The following is a 17,715-nucleotide window of genomic DNA, read 5'->3' as shown; positions in this document are numbered from 1 at the left end:
TGCACTACTAAATAAAATATTTACATTTTATTAAAGTATTAAAGAGTGAAATTTGTGATTCGTATAATTGTTTATTTACATATAGTACTTTAAAATGTTGTGGACATGAAAATATAATAAAATAAATCTTTGTATGAAACGGAATGTTAAGTATTGTCAAGAAAATAACTTTCTTCAAGCATAACTTTAAATCCGCTATAATGCCTTAAAGAAGGAAAAAACTTAAACCAAGTTATATTTTTTGTTTTATTATTATTTTATTTTTTGAAGATATATCTTAATGCTTGGGGAAAACAATTTTCATTTTGCTGCGAGCTACGAGTGAACCGTTCATGCGAAATTAAATCTGCTTAAAAAAATGACGAAGAACAGCTCGTTTAGATGAGACCCTACACAATTTTTTAATTCTTAAAAGTTCAGTGGTTTTTCATAACATTGTTTTTGTCATCACCCTCTTCATAAAAAAAAAAAAACTAAATTGACTGCTGATATTTATTGTGCATGCCAAATATAAGCGTATAAACAAATATTGTTACCAGTTAACCTTCTATCGGTCGCGCGGGGTAAATAATCTCCCAGTCTAAATATAAACATCAGTAAAACTTTCCCACGATAACGTGCCTACGTTATATCTTGTATAGCTGTTGATAACATGTTTATCTGAATTTATGATTCGACCAAAGCTTATTTTAGTGAATCAGTTAGTTTTAACCGTTGATTGTGTCGTTTTTGGAAATTATTTACCCCGTGCGACCAATTATTATTTTTTTTATACAACATGGACGAATTCCAACGGCGACGTATTCAACAAATGTTAGATGATGCTAGTGATGAGGAAATCTGGGGTGATATTTCTAGTGATGAAAATGAAGATGCTGAACAATCACAAGTTTCGAATCACGATACAGACACGGAACAGTCGGGATACTCGGATGAAGATAATGGTATTACACGCGATACTATTGATGTTTGTGATGAAAAAAGTTATCATGAATCTGATGACGACTTACCTTTGGCTATGCGGTTGGTCGATTCGTATTATGGTAAAGATGGTACTAAATGGAACCGTGAAAAACCACTTCAGATAAGACGAGCCTATGCACAGAATGTTCTTACCGAGAAATCAGGTGTAAAAGAAACTTCGAGACAAGCGAAAACTATAGTAGATTCGTGGTATATTTTTTTTCCAAAATCTATGTTGGAAATTATAGTCAAATATACGAACGTATACATCCAAAAGGTACGACCAAATTTTACGAGGGAACGAGATGCTTCTGACACAAATATTGCAGAAATAAAAGCTGTCATTGGAATTCTTTATATGATAGGTAAATATAATAAATATATATAATATATAATTATAATATATTTATATTATATATATTATTATAAAATATTATAATTATATCATATTATATTTGCCATATTATTTTTATTTCAATTTTTTTGTGTATGTATACTTAGGTGCTATAAAATGTGGACACCGAAGTTCGGAAGATTTATGGAAAAAGGATGGAACAGGGGCAGAACTATTTTCGTGCGTAATGTCAGAACGAAGATTCCGGTTTATACTCCGTTGCATTAGATTTGATGACGTTCGAGGTCGAAGTGAACGACATAAAATTGATAAAATAACACATATACGGACAATATTTGAAATGTTTGTGAGCAGTTGTAAAACGGCCTACTCCATGTCTGAATATACCTGCATCGACGAAAAATTACAAGCGTTCCGTGGAAAATGTTCATTTCGTCAATACATACCGAGTAAGCCAGCAAAATATGGAATAAAAATATTTGCCCTCTGCGACAATTTAAATTTTTACACAGGAAATCTTGAAATTTATGCTGGTACACAACCTGATGGGCCGTTCAAAGTTGATAATGGTGCCGCTAGTGTTGTCAAACGGTTAATTCAACCGATTTCAAAAACTGGTAGAAATGTAACTACTGACAACTGGTTTACCAGTGTTGAGTTAGCTAACGATTTACAAAAAACACATAAACTTTCACTACTAGGTACTTTACGGAAAAATAAAAGACAGATCCCCCCCGAGTTTACTCAAACAAAACACCGAATTATAACATCTTCGTACTTTGCATTTAGTAAAAATCAAACGTTGGTTTCATACATGCCGAAAAAAAATAAAATTGTTTTAGTTCTTTCAACAATGCATTTTGATAAAGCAATTGATACAAATACGAATGAAGCAAGAAAGCCGGAAATAATTACTTTATATAATGCCACCAAAGGCGCCGTCGATAACATGGATCGCATGACGGAAAATTATACAGTAGCTAGGAAAAGTTTCCGATGGCCATTGACAGTATTTTATTCTATGCTAAACATCGGAGGTGTCAATGCTCAAATAATATATCAAGAAAACTGCCCAAATAACAAAAAGACACGTCTTGATTTTTTGAAATGTTTATCTCGAGAATTGATGAAGGAGCATATGGAATATCGCTGCACTATCATATCATTACCAAAGGAAATAAAAAATAAAATTGTAAAATATGGATTTCATGTAAATGCTACAGAGGAAATTCAACGAATTCGACAATCAGGGAGATGTTCTTTTTGTGACAGAAATAAGGATCGAAAGACAACAAAAGTATGCACAAATTGTGCAAGACTTATTTGCCGTGATCATCTCATAGAAATGTGTCCAAGCTGCTGTGAAGAAATGTAAATAAAACAAGAATATATATAAAATTAATATTATAATTTAATTTAATTTGAAAAAAAAAACACAATTTTGGATTTAAATATTAAAATGTACTTAATGTATAATTTTAAATAAATAAATACGGTTGTTCATCAAAATACATACATTTTGGAAAATTTTTACCCCGCGCGACCAAATATGAAAAAAAAACCGCGCGACCGATAGAAGGTTAAAGTAAGTTAGGTATTATAAATACACATAACTTCTAAATAGTTAATTTTAAACGAGCTTATATCAACACACATAGGGTGGCGATAAAGCTGGTATAAAAATTAACTATTTAGAAGTTGGTATCACATTAACTTATAATTTTAGTATAATGTTATTAAAAAGTTCTCTTCCAATTACTTAAAATATTATGATAATATGATAACTAACAAACAACTTAAAAGCTGTTATTTAAATTACTTTCCATAAAAATATTTGTTTTAACTTTTAAATGCTGTTAATTCTGGCTTAAATAAAAACTGATTTTTTATTTATTCAGCTTAAATTTCATATAACTATCATTGTAGTCTTAAAATAATCTTTATACTCATCGTGTTATCGCTATTCATATTTGGTTTATTTCTTAAGCACTATTATTTCAGTATAATCCAATTAATAAATTGATTCGCGTTAATATTGTTGAAAATAGTGTTATTTAAAATGTTTGAGACTTTAAATTTTAAATATCCATTTATTTTCAAAAATACTTTTTCTCAGGTAATACTTGTCATTTATCGTACTTTATATATTTCACGGGCATTTATCGTAGTTGGTAAATAGTTTCGAGAGTTAAATTTTCAAATTTGCTTCCATCTGACAATATGATAAACACTTTAAACAAATAAATTAAATAACCCGAATTCAGATATTATAATATCATACGCACCGCTATACCAAAGGAAGAGCAACTCGTCAGATCTTATTATATCATTATTGTCGAGTACCTTCCCGTACGATAACCGTTGCCGTCGGCATTGTGTGTTAACGTTCGATGTTAGCTCGGAAAATATTTTCTCAACGTAGAAACATGATCGGCCGAGCAAAGTGACCGGCGCGGCGTCACGTAATCACAGACACACGATTTAAGGGCATGGGGGGGGGCGAGAGTTGCACACCCATATAATTATATACTTTTGCACTCGTCTGCGGTGGTGGTGACGATTCAAGTCCATACGATATATTATACGCGCACACACACACACACGCATAATATGCGATATTTCAAAATTATACATAATATATACATATACAATATATACGGGCACGGGCAGTCATATAAAATATTATGTTAAACGTCGATGGGAGTACGGTGATGTGGGAGAGACGTGACGACGACGACGGTCTTTTGCCGAGTGCGTCCGTGGAAAAATATGTGCGTGACCCGACTACGATGAAGCGGGCGACGTTATTTATTTTGCGAAGAATTCGCGTCGAGGTCGTCGTCGTCGCCGTCGAGCGTATATAGTAGATGGCGGCACGACGAGGTGAAACGGTTTTAATGGATGGATGGTGAATATAAAGCAGCAGCGGCAGAACCTTCGGACTCGTCGTATGGGGGCGGTGGTGGTGGTGGTGGTGGTCTCGGGTGGAGGCAAAACGGCGAAAATAAAGAAAAGCCGCTCGTCCGCGTTCGCTCGCACGCATTGTTCTCTATATACAGTATGTATATACATATACATATATATATATATATATATATATATATATAAAGGCAGATGGCACCTACCCTGCTGCACTATGACAACACGTTCGCGCCGCGGCGGTCTGATCCGGGATGACGAGGGCCAATCTATCCCTCTCACCCTCTCACCCTCTCCCTCGATCTCACTCGCTTGTTTTCTCCCGCTAGCCACCGCCAAAGGTCGGATGAGCTTTTAGTTGGGTGTGGTTAGGTGTGGTAAATATATATATATATATATATAAGTTAGGTGCCGGTCGGTGGTATACAAGTATATAATCGCTGCCGGTACAGCTATACTACGTGATGACCCGGATTTCTCTTTGGGTCCGTCATTGCGTGAATTCGCAGTCAACTCTTGCCCCTACCCTAACTTCAACACCAGAGTTTCTCTCTCGTATGTTCGACGATTCCGCCGCCACCACCGATAACATATTTACTGACGATATTATTCACCATAATATCGATATAGTATTACTCAGTCATTTAATACATAATAATATATAGTTATGGCGGTGTTGATCCGTGTTTAGATCAAGTACTTATAAGTAACACCAGAGAGACGAAGGGCTGAAAAACGGTTCGAGTATTAAAATAAAGTGGACACTACTACAGTGGTGATAATGTGGTTATAATGGTATACATAAATTACGACATCGTATAACTATTGCTTTATACACGTCACTATACATTTCTGTCTCTCCTTCTTTTTCTTTCCTTTGTTTGTTTGTTTGTTTGTCTGTTTACCTGATTCTAGTAGATTCTAAAGTATTGAAAGGGTTAATACTTGAAAAGGCTACCTTTTAACACACAATGTCGATTAAAAAATTCATAATATATTGTATCAGCTTAAACATATTAAAATGTATTATCATTTATTTGTTATATAATAATTTGTTGTCACTACACACACACACACACACACACACACACACACACACACACACACACACACACACACACACACACACACACACACACACACACACACACACACACACACACACACACACACACACACACACACACACACACACACAAACACACACACACACACACACACACACACATATTATATATACATAGTGTAACAGGACTATTTAACAAATATAGTAATGGAAGTTTGTCAAATAGTCTTGTTACACCTTATATACACGATAATAGTACATTCGTAATTAAATAGCCAACTTCGAAGAACATACGTTGTTGAAAGCTGCCAGACTTAGTTATAAGTCATCATTTATTATACAACAAGACTGTTGAACTAATCGATCTATAATAGTAAAGCTGAGGTCACAACTTTGACTTTGACGTGAAACTTTTCTCAATTCAACAAACATTTCAGTAATAATATTTTTTTTATCAAAACCATTTTTTTATGTTCTGTCTCGTAAATTAGTTCATTAGTATTTTCTAGGGTTTTGTCATTACTTCCTAATGACCGTTTACCGATTTAAAAAAATATGTATCATGCGCAATATTTTAAATATCTTCTATATTATGCATATATGTATACTCCTCCAATGTAATACACTTTAAAACATATCTAAACATATTTTAAAAATATAAGCATAAATTGTGTGATTTTGTGTTGATAATAGATTTATGTTTTTTCTGTAAGAATTTTATTTTAGTAACTATCATAACATTTTAAATGGTACGTTAAACGTTATTTTAAATTCTCAGTGGAGCGATAAATGTATTGATTTTACAATGATGTTTTTAGTTTGTTGTCACTTTTTTGAAGCAAACAAATTAATTTGATTTTTAATTTTTTCCGTGGTATATGGTGAGAAATTACATTTAGTTGGTACTTAAAGAATTAAAAATTAAAAAAATCCTAGTATAGTCAAAAAATAATTGGGGAAAAAAATAAAGAAAAACGGGAAGTGTTATACAAAACCAGTTTTCAACAAAATTGATTTTGTTATTTTTTTTATAATTAAAAAACAAAATACCGTATTTGTATCATAATTTTCTATGAGTAGAATAATTTTTAATATACTTGGACTAATTGTGAGCTATTTGTAGACAACTGGAATTTTGTTTGTATTTGTCTTATTTTTAAATGTTTATAAAAAAAATATTCACTTTTCGAATAGCTTGATAATTTAATACAAGGTTCCAGATAAGTTTATATAAATATAAATAAAAAAATGTTGAGCATAAATCCCCATAAAAATTTATAAGAGCGTTTGAAGTTAGAAATTCGCCAAAATTGGTAAATTATTTACAAAATATATGAATCATTTAAAATTTCAATCGAAAATTTAAAATTGAATACAAGGTTATTTATAAATTTTCTATCTATATTTAAAATAAAATTTCTATCAGAAAATCAAATTAGTTTTTATGAGCGTTTGAAGTTTGAATTTTTTACAACATTGTATATTCACCCGTAAAATAATTATTTATCCTCAAACAATATTTGTTATTTTATCGTAATTCAAAAACGAAAAACCGTAAATACATGAAATAAACACCAAATGTTTATCATATATTCTAAGTACAATTTTATATATGTATATAAATAAAAATATTAAAAATACAGTCACAATTTTTTTTTTTTTTTTTTTAAGACATTTTAAATTTAATTGGAAATTAAATATTTTATATTTTAAAAATTAAATTTAATATATTGTTAATTAACAATAGATTACGAGATGATGAATATTTTATTAAAATGTAATAACATTATTCTAGGAAACTTTTATGGATACTATGAATATTACTAAACACACAGTGACATTTTTAAAATAGTATGTAAATTAATTTTGGGTTATACTTGTTTATACTAATTATAAACCTTTTCATATTATTTAACGGTAAGTTGGTATGGTATTGACTTAAAAATTATTTAATAAGACATAATAATATTATGGTATGAAAATACACTATTATAATAATGTAATAAATACAATGTTTTCGTTAAAAATAAAATCAACCTATCGTAATACTTATAGTAAAATAAATTACTTTAATAGCAATATAAAAAAAAAAACTTAACATGAAATATATTTATAGTGATATAGGATGACAGACCGTCTCCTCTCAGAATCGTTTTTCGTATACATTGATACATTATTGAATTCAAATTTAACACATCCATTACAATGACTTACTGATACCTACTGTACACCACAGCGGTAATCACTTGCCCCTGTTTTTTTACTTATTTATTAATCATTTTTTTATCGGACGATTTAAGTTTATGGTTTTATGATTTTTTTTAAATATTTATTTGTTTTTTCACTACATCTAAAGAGGTAATACAATTTTGAAGTTTTAAATATTATGTATATTGTAATTCTTATTTGATTAGCTGTCAATATTGCTTATAAGTAACTTTCTTTGTTTCTAATTAGTGTTGTAACTAACCATCTTACTCGTAAAGCTTTTAGTTTCCTAAGAACGGCCGTGAACTTCGAGAAAGTTCTATTCATCAATTCTAAGTAATACGGTAAAATTACACAAAACAAAGTAATCATGTCGTATTACAAAAACCAGTTAAGCGTGTTAAAACTAAAGTTGATTTATCTCAATGATTAAATGAAAATAGACAATTATGACAGTCATGCATACACTTCTATCAGTAAATTGTAAAAATAAAAAAAGAAGAATTAACTCGGATGACTTGTTTTCAACTGAAAATGGTTTTATAAAACAGCGTGCAATGAATAATGAGCTATATCTACATTCTACATACATCAACAAATGCAATAAAAATATAAAACAACATGAATAGGGAGAGATTGAAAATTATGGACAATATTATTTTCCTTTTAATATAATTATGAAATAATCTAAATAAAAAAAAAAAAAAACACAAACGCACTTGTAAATTTAATACCATAATAATATCATCCGAAAGTACGAAACACCGTAAACTACAACCGTGAAAGAATGATGTACTATTATTTGATATACGAAGTAGGTATTTTAGATTCGTAAGAATTATTGTTAACCCATTCTTTAGAGTCGCATCAGTCGGGTAGAATATTATTGCTTAACCATCGTCACATGACGATAGAGTGTAAAACATCATTTTTCACAGACTATAACAAGAAGTTTGTACATTAAAGTTTATAACCACTCGTACACATTTTTATAAACTATAGCGCAGATCGTTAAAACTTTACCAAACAATTCAGACATAGGCTCTAAAATTTGTTTGAATTTGTTCGTCATAGATGCTTATATATTATATCCATTAAACTTATACGAATTCAATTTGCAATTTAATCGAGGTCTAGTTCAGTTCGTACCTGCTTGGATGCTTCCTATACAACTTTTGTACAATTGACAACCTCGTTTACACAAATTATCTCACCCGCAAACACCAGCCGTAAAAATAACATTTATTATTTTAAATACATTTATGATTTCGCGTCAAAACACAAGAATATATGTATACACTTTTTTATCGCGATAATATTAAATCATATTTTTTATCTTCACAAACTAACTGAATAAAACTTTTAACTAAATAAAATGCAATTAACTTAATACATTTTCGTTTTAAACAAATTATTATCATTAACGCGCTTATATACAAAACTTTTGTACGCGGCTTACTTTAAATGTAAGCATTAAATTACGAGCTGATAAAAAATGTACATAGAATTTTCAAATCTCCAATGCAATTATTTTTGTAATTTTCATGGAGAATTGTAAAACGAGACATTTTTTATAGTCAATTTTATTTCATGCACAAATCTGTGTGGCAAACAATAATACTTTTGTGTTACATTTAAGCATCGAATAATGCATAATTTTGAACTGATATTTGAACGTAAAAGATAATACAATTTATGGTTTAAACATTTAAAGTTAAGTACCTATAGTTTATTTATACTATGTAAAGTTGGAAGTACGAGCCGGGTTCTTGATGTCGTAACCCTATTCACACGGCCATTGATTTTAAATGGACAATCTACCCAGTCGAAAAGTAGAAAAGGTACTTGAACAGTGTTATAAAACATTTTGAAACAAATAGGTAGGAAAAAAAGTAAAAGTATAAAAGAAATCACTAAAAAAAACTTTGCTGTGTATAGCTCTTATTTTTTTTCCGGGTCATTTGTCTGAAGAACAGTCGGAGAGTCTTCCCCACATGGCAAAGTTGTTTTTCAACTTGCATGAACTTGTCGTTAAGCACTGTCATGGCAGAAAATCTACTGATGTCGTTAACGGTCAAAACTTTGGTCATCTCCTAAATAAGATTTACATAGTATGTGTGGGCAGTAGCCAACATTATTTCATTGTATTTAATATTTATTTTTACGATTATAGTTCTTATAGGCATAAATATTAACATTTAAATTTAAAATAGTTATCCCATAAAACAAGTTTTTATAGCTATATGATTGTTTAAAAACATTAATTTTCAAAGAATTTGAAATCTAAAAATATATTATAATAAAACTTGTAAAATGAACATATACAATTTTATTATTAGTAGTATTGTTATATGCATGTATTTATGTATTTTTGTACTTGATAATCAATTAAGTATCTACAAACAAAATAAAAGTTTTAATTTTTTTAAGAATTTTTACATAATTTGATATCATAATACAACAATTAACAATAGTTCTCATCGTTTTAATTTTTTTGATTTTTACTTTTTTACAGTCACAGTAAGACCAGTAGTTATACATTTACGATCTCATACCTATTATTAAGTAGAATATTTTTCTGATTATTTATATGTATATAATTTGAAGTTCAAACAAGTATAGAATTTTCGTTATCAAAATTTAGATGAGCGAAATTGAGTGGTAAAGCAGAGGTACTCCGTAAATGTTGGTCTACTACTCACTCGTCGTAACTTTAAACACTATATTGTATTTACTGTTCAAATAAACACACTGTATAGTCTGATTGTAAATATAATACTGTTCTTATTTGTTTGTTGTGGTAGTATCGACGACGATAAAAACAAAAATAATAGCTTACTGCCTAAATCGCTGTACAATAAAATCTCGATTAACCGTCTAAAACGGGACTAGGAGAGTGGACGGATAAAATAATGAAATAATTTTAATATGTATAATTATAAAATGTATAGGTATACTAATTTTAATTTCATACGTATAACGTAATGTTATGATTAAGTAAAATAATTTGAAAATATTAATTTAGTTTGTTTATAATATGTATTTAGAGCTTTTTTCATGGAAATTATTTTATTTTTCTACAAGTACATGTATATCTATAATACAGGTATGCAGGCATCCAATATTCTATTTTTAATTTACGATACCATTATGACAGTGGGTAACAACAGAAGTTGACAGATGAGAGAGTGACAGATAACGGTGATGTTTCTATACTTAGTATACTTAAAAGTTACAATGTATAATAATATATTAGTGTGTGCGACGATCGATTCTGTGTATAGGTAATAAGTGCTCCTAATAATTCTTTCACACGTACTTTTATATTTTTAATTTCATTTTCCGAAACAGGATATTTTTTTAAGTACTTCAAACTACCTATAGTTAATTATTTATAAGTATTTTAAGTTATGACAAACGAGTAGTGAATCGACATTTTTGGGAGGTACCCCTGTGCACTAAATTCTGTTTATCTAAACTTTAAATACGTATAACTAATTAACTACAGTCTTTCGAAATTTGATTATTATGTATCGGAATACTTCAAACAATATTATTCTACTTTGAATAATGAAATTAAATAGTTATTTTGTCATTCAAATTAACAAAAAAACTAAAATGATAACAAATACTAAAATAATATATATATTTTTTTAAATATTGTTTTGCGTTAAATTATATAAAAAATGTTTTTAAAAAAAATTTAAATTTAAAAATAATGTGTGTAAACATTTAAATAACTGTCCTTGTATACTAACCATTATTTTTTAAATTATGTTGATTTCTAGTTGAAACAATATATTATATCTAATTTATATAACATTTTCCTAGCCAATTAGCTAAAAATATATTTAATTCTTAAACGCTTTATCATGACTTATATTATAATAAATATAGATTTTAAATATATGTAGTTTGTAGACTTGTAGTACGTACTAAAAATAAATTAATCATTTTATTAATCAAATAAAACTCAAGTTATCTTGACGTTCTCACAAGAGAAACAAAGTTTTGAACTACAGTTTAATTTTTGCAATCAGATTTTGACAGAAAATCATACCTACAAATTACGATTACCACTCATGTTAACGCCAAGAATAAATAAAACAACATCGTAATATATTATAAGCACTAATACGGAGAAAAACTATACATTTACAAATATAATTGAAACGTTACTAAAAGAGCTATATTCTATACCACGCTAAAGAAAAAAAAAAATCAAAAGAAAAATTAAACAACCAGCAACCCACCTCAATAATGTAGTGTACTGGTGATACTATTTTTTAATGTTTTATAAAAGATCAACCAATTACCAAAGATATCATACATTTTCTATATGCTAATGATCTAGCAGTAGTTATATTATAAAGAAGTTGCTTAGGATATACATATGTGACAATTAAAAAATCATTAGTGATATTAACCAAATAGTATGAACAGAGCCATTTAAAAACTCAATCTCAAATCTCAATCATAATAAATCTTTACACTTATCAGCATATTAATAATCGAGAGTCAAAATAAAGAATGAACATTAATAAAGAAAAAGTTAAAATAGAATACTCTGATTAGCCCTCTATTAATCAGGTGCAAAATACGCTTTTTCAGTGTGGAAATAGTCAACACATTCCAAAGGAGTGAATGTGGCCTTTTACAACATAAAGATAATAATTAATGTATGTAATCTACACCAGTAGAAGAAAACACAATTCGAGTGGGATTGCCTCTCTATGTGCAAAAAGAGAAGTAGCGACAACGGCAGAAAGAAAAAAGTAGACACATTACTACAGCCACCTTATGTTTATAGAAATACTAATTGATAGTTAACTAAAATTTAAAAACCATTTATCAGAACAAGTGAAATCGTCATAGAATTTCCACTACTAGCGAGATTAAGGATGTGGCTAGAATGAGTCACCGAGAGAGATAAAAATATAATATTGGGTCACCCAACGGGATAAAACTCAATTAGGTGTACATGGAAGATAATTATCAAAATACGATCGAAAGTGTTATAGAATACAGAAACGTACTTAAATGGAAATTAGAATTAGACGTGGTTTACGAAAATTAAGAAGTACAAATACTGATCCTTCAGATTTTGACATTGATTATCGGAGTGCACTGCAATGGTACTTAGTAAGAGAAGAAACGTAGAAGTTTTAGGACAACATTTAATATATAATGCAATAAAAATGTCTAATGTCTGTGAGAAGAAAATCATCCAAATTTAAACACCTATCAAAATGAAGAGACTATTGTAATAAATACAAAATATCATATTTTATTATTTATACCTAATTATTACATAACATAATATATGAGCAGATTGTAAAATTATACATTTTTATATTGTTTTAAAACATTTTACAATAAAATAAAAACAAATATAATTGGGATATTAAACATAATATTTATAAATACAAAATAACGTTCTAATATGTTCGTAATTTCTAAAGTATCGTGTAGTTATTAATTCTTATATAAAATATTTTTGTTGGAAATGTAAATTTTAAATAATAATTATTAAACTAGAAAATATATAACATTGCATGACTAGTGTATGTAAACTTCAAACAAATATTTATATTAAGTTTAAAACTAAGCCTTTGAAACAAATCAATTTCATTAAAAAAATAAAATACTGCATTGTCCATGAATATTAAATATTATTAAGATAGCAGTAGGAAAACTGAGAGTTTCTGATTATATTTTTTTTTCAATCTATTAAAACAATTATGTTTTTTTATTAAAATTATAATTATTTTAATAACTATCGTCCCCTCGAGATTTTTTTTAGGACTTGCAACTTTTTAAGAGATATTGAAATTCTTTTGTATCATATTATACTTTTTAAAAGCCCCCGGGGACCAAAATAAGAATCGAACTGGAGCTCGTTATAAAACGTTTTTAAACGATAATGTAACAATGGGAGCGACGTCGGTGGCATTTCACTGGCAGGAAATTTTATTGTGCTATAATAAAATACAAATATATCCTTTTTTATGACATTTATGGCGTTTCGCGATCAGTTTTTGTCAAAACAATAGTCTCGCGTGTCAAAATAGTATGTGAGATAATCGAGTCGGCGGACAAACGTTAAGAGAGCCGGCTCCACAAACGGTGGGTAGGCAAAGGGGCGGAAGTAACATTTATTATTCACAAGCCATGAATTTTCAATTATGTCGTCAGTGCTACAAGGGAAAGTTTATTTCCAGGTCCAAAAACTCTGATATAGAAGTCAAGGAAACAAAATCATTTTATTATTTCCAGTACTAACTGAATGAATAATGTCATTCGAGTAAAGCGATTCGAAAAAAAACTTTTGCCGTGTTATTCGTATAAATGAGAAATACCGTAAATATATTGATTTATGATTGCATCACGATGTACTCACATAGATGAAACTACGAATCAGGCCAGTCAGGCTATAGGCTTTCCTAACGCTAACAAGTGAGCATATATTATATAAAAAATTGTACTTGAAAACAATTTAAAATACCGTGTACGATTAGTTTCTAAATTCTTATATCTGGTGTAATTATTAATAAATTATAAGACAATTTAAGAATATATTTTTAAAATATTTTATTAATATCAACAAATGAAAATTATTTTTAGGTGCCAATTTTTATTTCTATTTAATTGAATTATTTCAATAGGATGCACTATGTTAGATAAGGTAAATATTTGTAAAATATGTTTCGTTAAATAAACGCATATTTTTAGAAATAAATAATATCAAGAACGGTGGTGGTCGATGTCAATAGGCCGTTTTTTTATTACGGCAACACATTATCTGCAGTGCAAATAGGGTCTTCAGTTATTATTGGTATACCTATTTACTTTGAATTCAACGTAAGCTTAAATATTATATTGATGCAATATGACTAGGTATTATATACAAAAAGTTTTTTGTATAAGTGCTTATACAAAAAACAATTCTCAGTATATTAATTAAATATTAATAGGTATTAATAGGTTTTTATAACAAAGCATACATACTTAAATTTATTTTTTTGAAGAGAGCAGGGGAATTTTTAAAATATGTTAAAACCTTATAAAAATGTCTAGTTTCGTCTATGTGTAGGTATATATAAATAGATATTGAGTATAAATGTATAATACTTATTGTCATTAACCTTTATATAACATGGTAACAACTGTCAGTTTTTTTATTTATTGAAATATCATTTGGTCCGTTATTTATCCCTACAATTTCAACGATTCTTATTGATTAGTAACATATTATTTTTTTATGTATGATCATAAGGTTTTTTGGCTTTAAAAAAAATGATCAAGATGTATATTATTATAGCTTATACTCTACCGGAAATTCATTCATATTTACATAACTTAAAGTTGTTACAAAACAATTATATTTTTTACTTTTTCCTTTTTAGTTATTTTTTTTGAATGAAAGTATTTTATATTCTTATTTAAAATATTATTTTGTGTATTTTTATATATTAAAATCAATTAGTAATAACTAACATGAATTTAAAGTAGAAAAAGTGGACAGACATATTAAGAGGTGCCCGGTTAGGTTCCAATCATCTAAATTGTAAATACTTATAACTCATAATTTATTTATTTCTAATCAAGTGTTCTTCCATGAAAGAATATTACTTGCTATATATTTTATTGTAATTAAGAACAAAAATCAAAATATCTATGTTGTTACGGATTAGTTAAATCTGTTGTTTATAATTGATGGTAAAACTTGTAAAATACAATTTATATTCGAGTTTTGCACTATATATTTATTAGTAATTTGAATTGATCTTACTTGATTCGATTCATTCTTAAATTGAAAATAATGAAATTAAAAATCTATTATAGGTACCTAATTATTAAGGTAAACTAATTATTTCGACCTTCAACCCACATTTTATTATTATGTCATATTTGTTTCTGTATTCTTAAATAAAATGCATGTATGCAAATAATTTCTAAAATTTCTTAACTTATATTAAATAGAACAAATTATTAAAAAACGTGGACTTAATTATTCAAAAGAATTTCGCCGTATAATTTATTCCTGGTGTTTGGTAATTGTCGACATGCACTAAAAAATTTAGAATTTTAGACTCAGTAATATTGCATATTCGATATTTAAAAAAAAAATTTACAACTTGTATTTTAGTAAAAAATATTTTCGATCTACGCGTACTCGATTTTATCATACTTTTATAAGAACCAAAGCAGGGTTTGGAATCAATAAAAAACAATTTACCTTTTAATAATTTATCCCTGGCTATAAAATAACAATAGTTTTAAGTATGGGTACTGTGAAGACTGCGATGGAATAATCATAAACCATTATAGTTTGCTACAATGACTTAAAATCAGTGAAATTAAAATTGACAAGATGAATCGGTAGATTTTTTTTTTGTTACATTATTAAACGTTTGATTTTTATCAATTGACTCATACTGAATAGCCACTGGTTTCTCATGACTTGCTAATCTAGTTACCTAACGATATTATATTATCAAGTTTACCCATGTCATACAATAATATATTATCGCTAAAGTCTTTATCATAAATCACATACAGTTAATTTCGTTAAGTAATGGTGTATGAATTAAACTTTAACATTAAATATTACCTTTGTAAAATTAATACATTTAAATTTTGATAATTTTTTTATTAAATATTATTCATGCTTATATTATATATATTAATAATGTTATTTATATCAGTAGCATACTATAATTTCTTCCTTCACAACGGATTTGTACTTATCACCGCGGTAAACACAACTCGATCATGTTTGAATGTCCCACTAAAAAATGCGATTTCATAGTATATAATACCATCAATATTTATGCTTCATACAAAAATATTTACCATATACACAAAGTATTTTTTTATGCTTAATGAATAAATTATAAATTATTAAATAAGACATAATTAATAATTTATACTTCCAAGTTAAAAGTTAAAAAGTTTATTCAGTTACTAATGAACCAAGCTTAGTTTTACTCTCTCAATTCCATGTGTTCTTTTATAAATTTAAACAAAGATTAATTTTTATGAAGAGGTTGGAAAAAATTAAAAATGTACTCATGATTAATATTTTTAATTAATTGTCTAACATATATGATAATGTGTAAACAGTAAATATTGTTGCATAAATGAACATTTTACGGTCAATGACAGTGTAATTCATCTTTATTGTATAAGCTGAAAAATTAAGACTTTTGAACTGAACATGGTGGAAATACTAAGAGAAAATGTGAAAACCCGCTGTAAAAAAATATGATATTATATACTACTCGTATCGATGATTATAGTCATTTTAATAATACTCATTATAATTTAAAATTTAAATTAAAATAACGAGATATATTTTCCTTATATACTTAGATATGTAAATATGTTATATATTTTCATTTTATAATTACGATTAAGTACATATTGTTTTAATTAATAACAATAAATATTTAATAAGTAAACCTAGAAAATAAGGCTTACCTTATAAAAATTAAAAATATTTACGGTAATGTTGGAGAAAATTTAATTTTCTTTCTGCAACTATAATTTTGCTGTCATAAGGCCACTTTACCGTAACTCTACTTTTGTCAAAATTGTTTTTATTTTTGTTTATCAGTAGATGATGATAGAGTTAATTTAATATTAAAATGTACACGTTATTATTATAACTTATTTAAACATCTAAAATAACACATATTCATCACATTGATATATTAAAAAGTATTTTACAGTATCTCCAAATAAAAGTACACTTACTGATTTTTGTACTCAATTCATATAAGCCAATATGAAGTAAGTATATTAAAAATCTTAAAAAGTTACATTACTAGTTAAATTACTGAATGATTGTTATATTTAATATTTAAATATAAGTGAGTTTGAGAGTTTAATTGGTTTTAGAATTATTAATAATTGTTTTATAGTAAATTATTTTATTTTTATTACTAATATTTTTTAAATTGTATGAAGTACAGATTGGTAACAATCATAAACAAATTATGATATTTTAATTTTTTTGGTAAGTTGCTGTCTGCGTCTCTCACTCGTTGATGAAACTTATTTTCTCTCTTTACGCGCAGTCCACATTTTTATATGTCTAGCGAAAAATTTGGTTTTATAAGACGTTTAACTATTATGCAGACATATTTTCTGTTAATACCAACCGAGTGGAAGTCTAGTTTTTACCGTGATATGTAGACTA

At 27.8% G+C, this 17,715-nt stretch overlaps 1 protein-coding gene across 1 annotated transcript; it reads left to right on the top strand.

The window, feature by feature from the left end:
• The first annotated feature begins 778 nt into the window (after positions 1 to 778).
• Positions 779 to 2,693, top strand: LOC132925151 (piggyBac transposable element-derived protein 4-like). Its single transcript, XM_060989575.1, has 3 exons — positions 779 to 1,328; positions 1,465 to 1,564; positions 1,673 to 2,693. Exons 1-3 carry the CDS (start codon positions 779 to 781, stop codon positions 2,691 to 2,693), a joined length of 1,671 nt encoding a protein of 556 aa, XP_060845558.1.
• The last annotated feature ends 15,022 nt before the right edge of the window (positions 2,694 to 17,715 follow it).

This window comes from Rhopalosiphum padi, chromosome 1 (assembly GCF_020882245.1).
Source record: "Rhopalosiphum padi isolate XX-2018 chromosome 1, ASM2088224v1, whole genome shotgun sequence".
Taxonomy (NCBI): Eukaryota; Metazoa; Arthropoda; class Insecta; order Hemiptera; family Aphididae; genus Rhopalosiphum; species Rhopalosiphum padi.
Note: the sequence above shows the minus strand (reverse complement) of the source record. Positions and strands in the feature narration are given on the sequence as shown.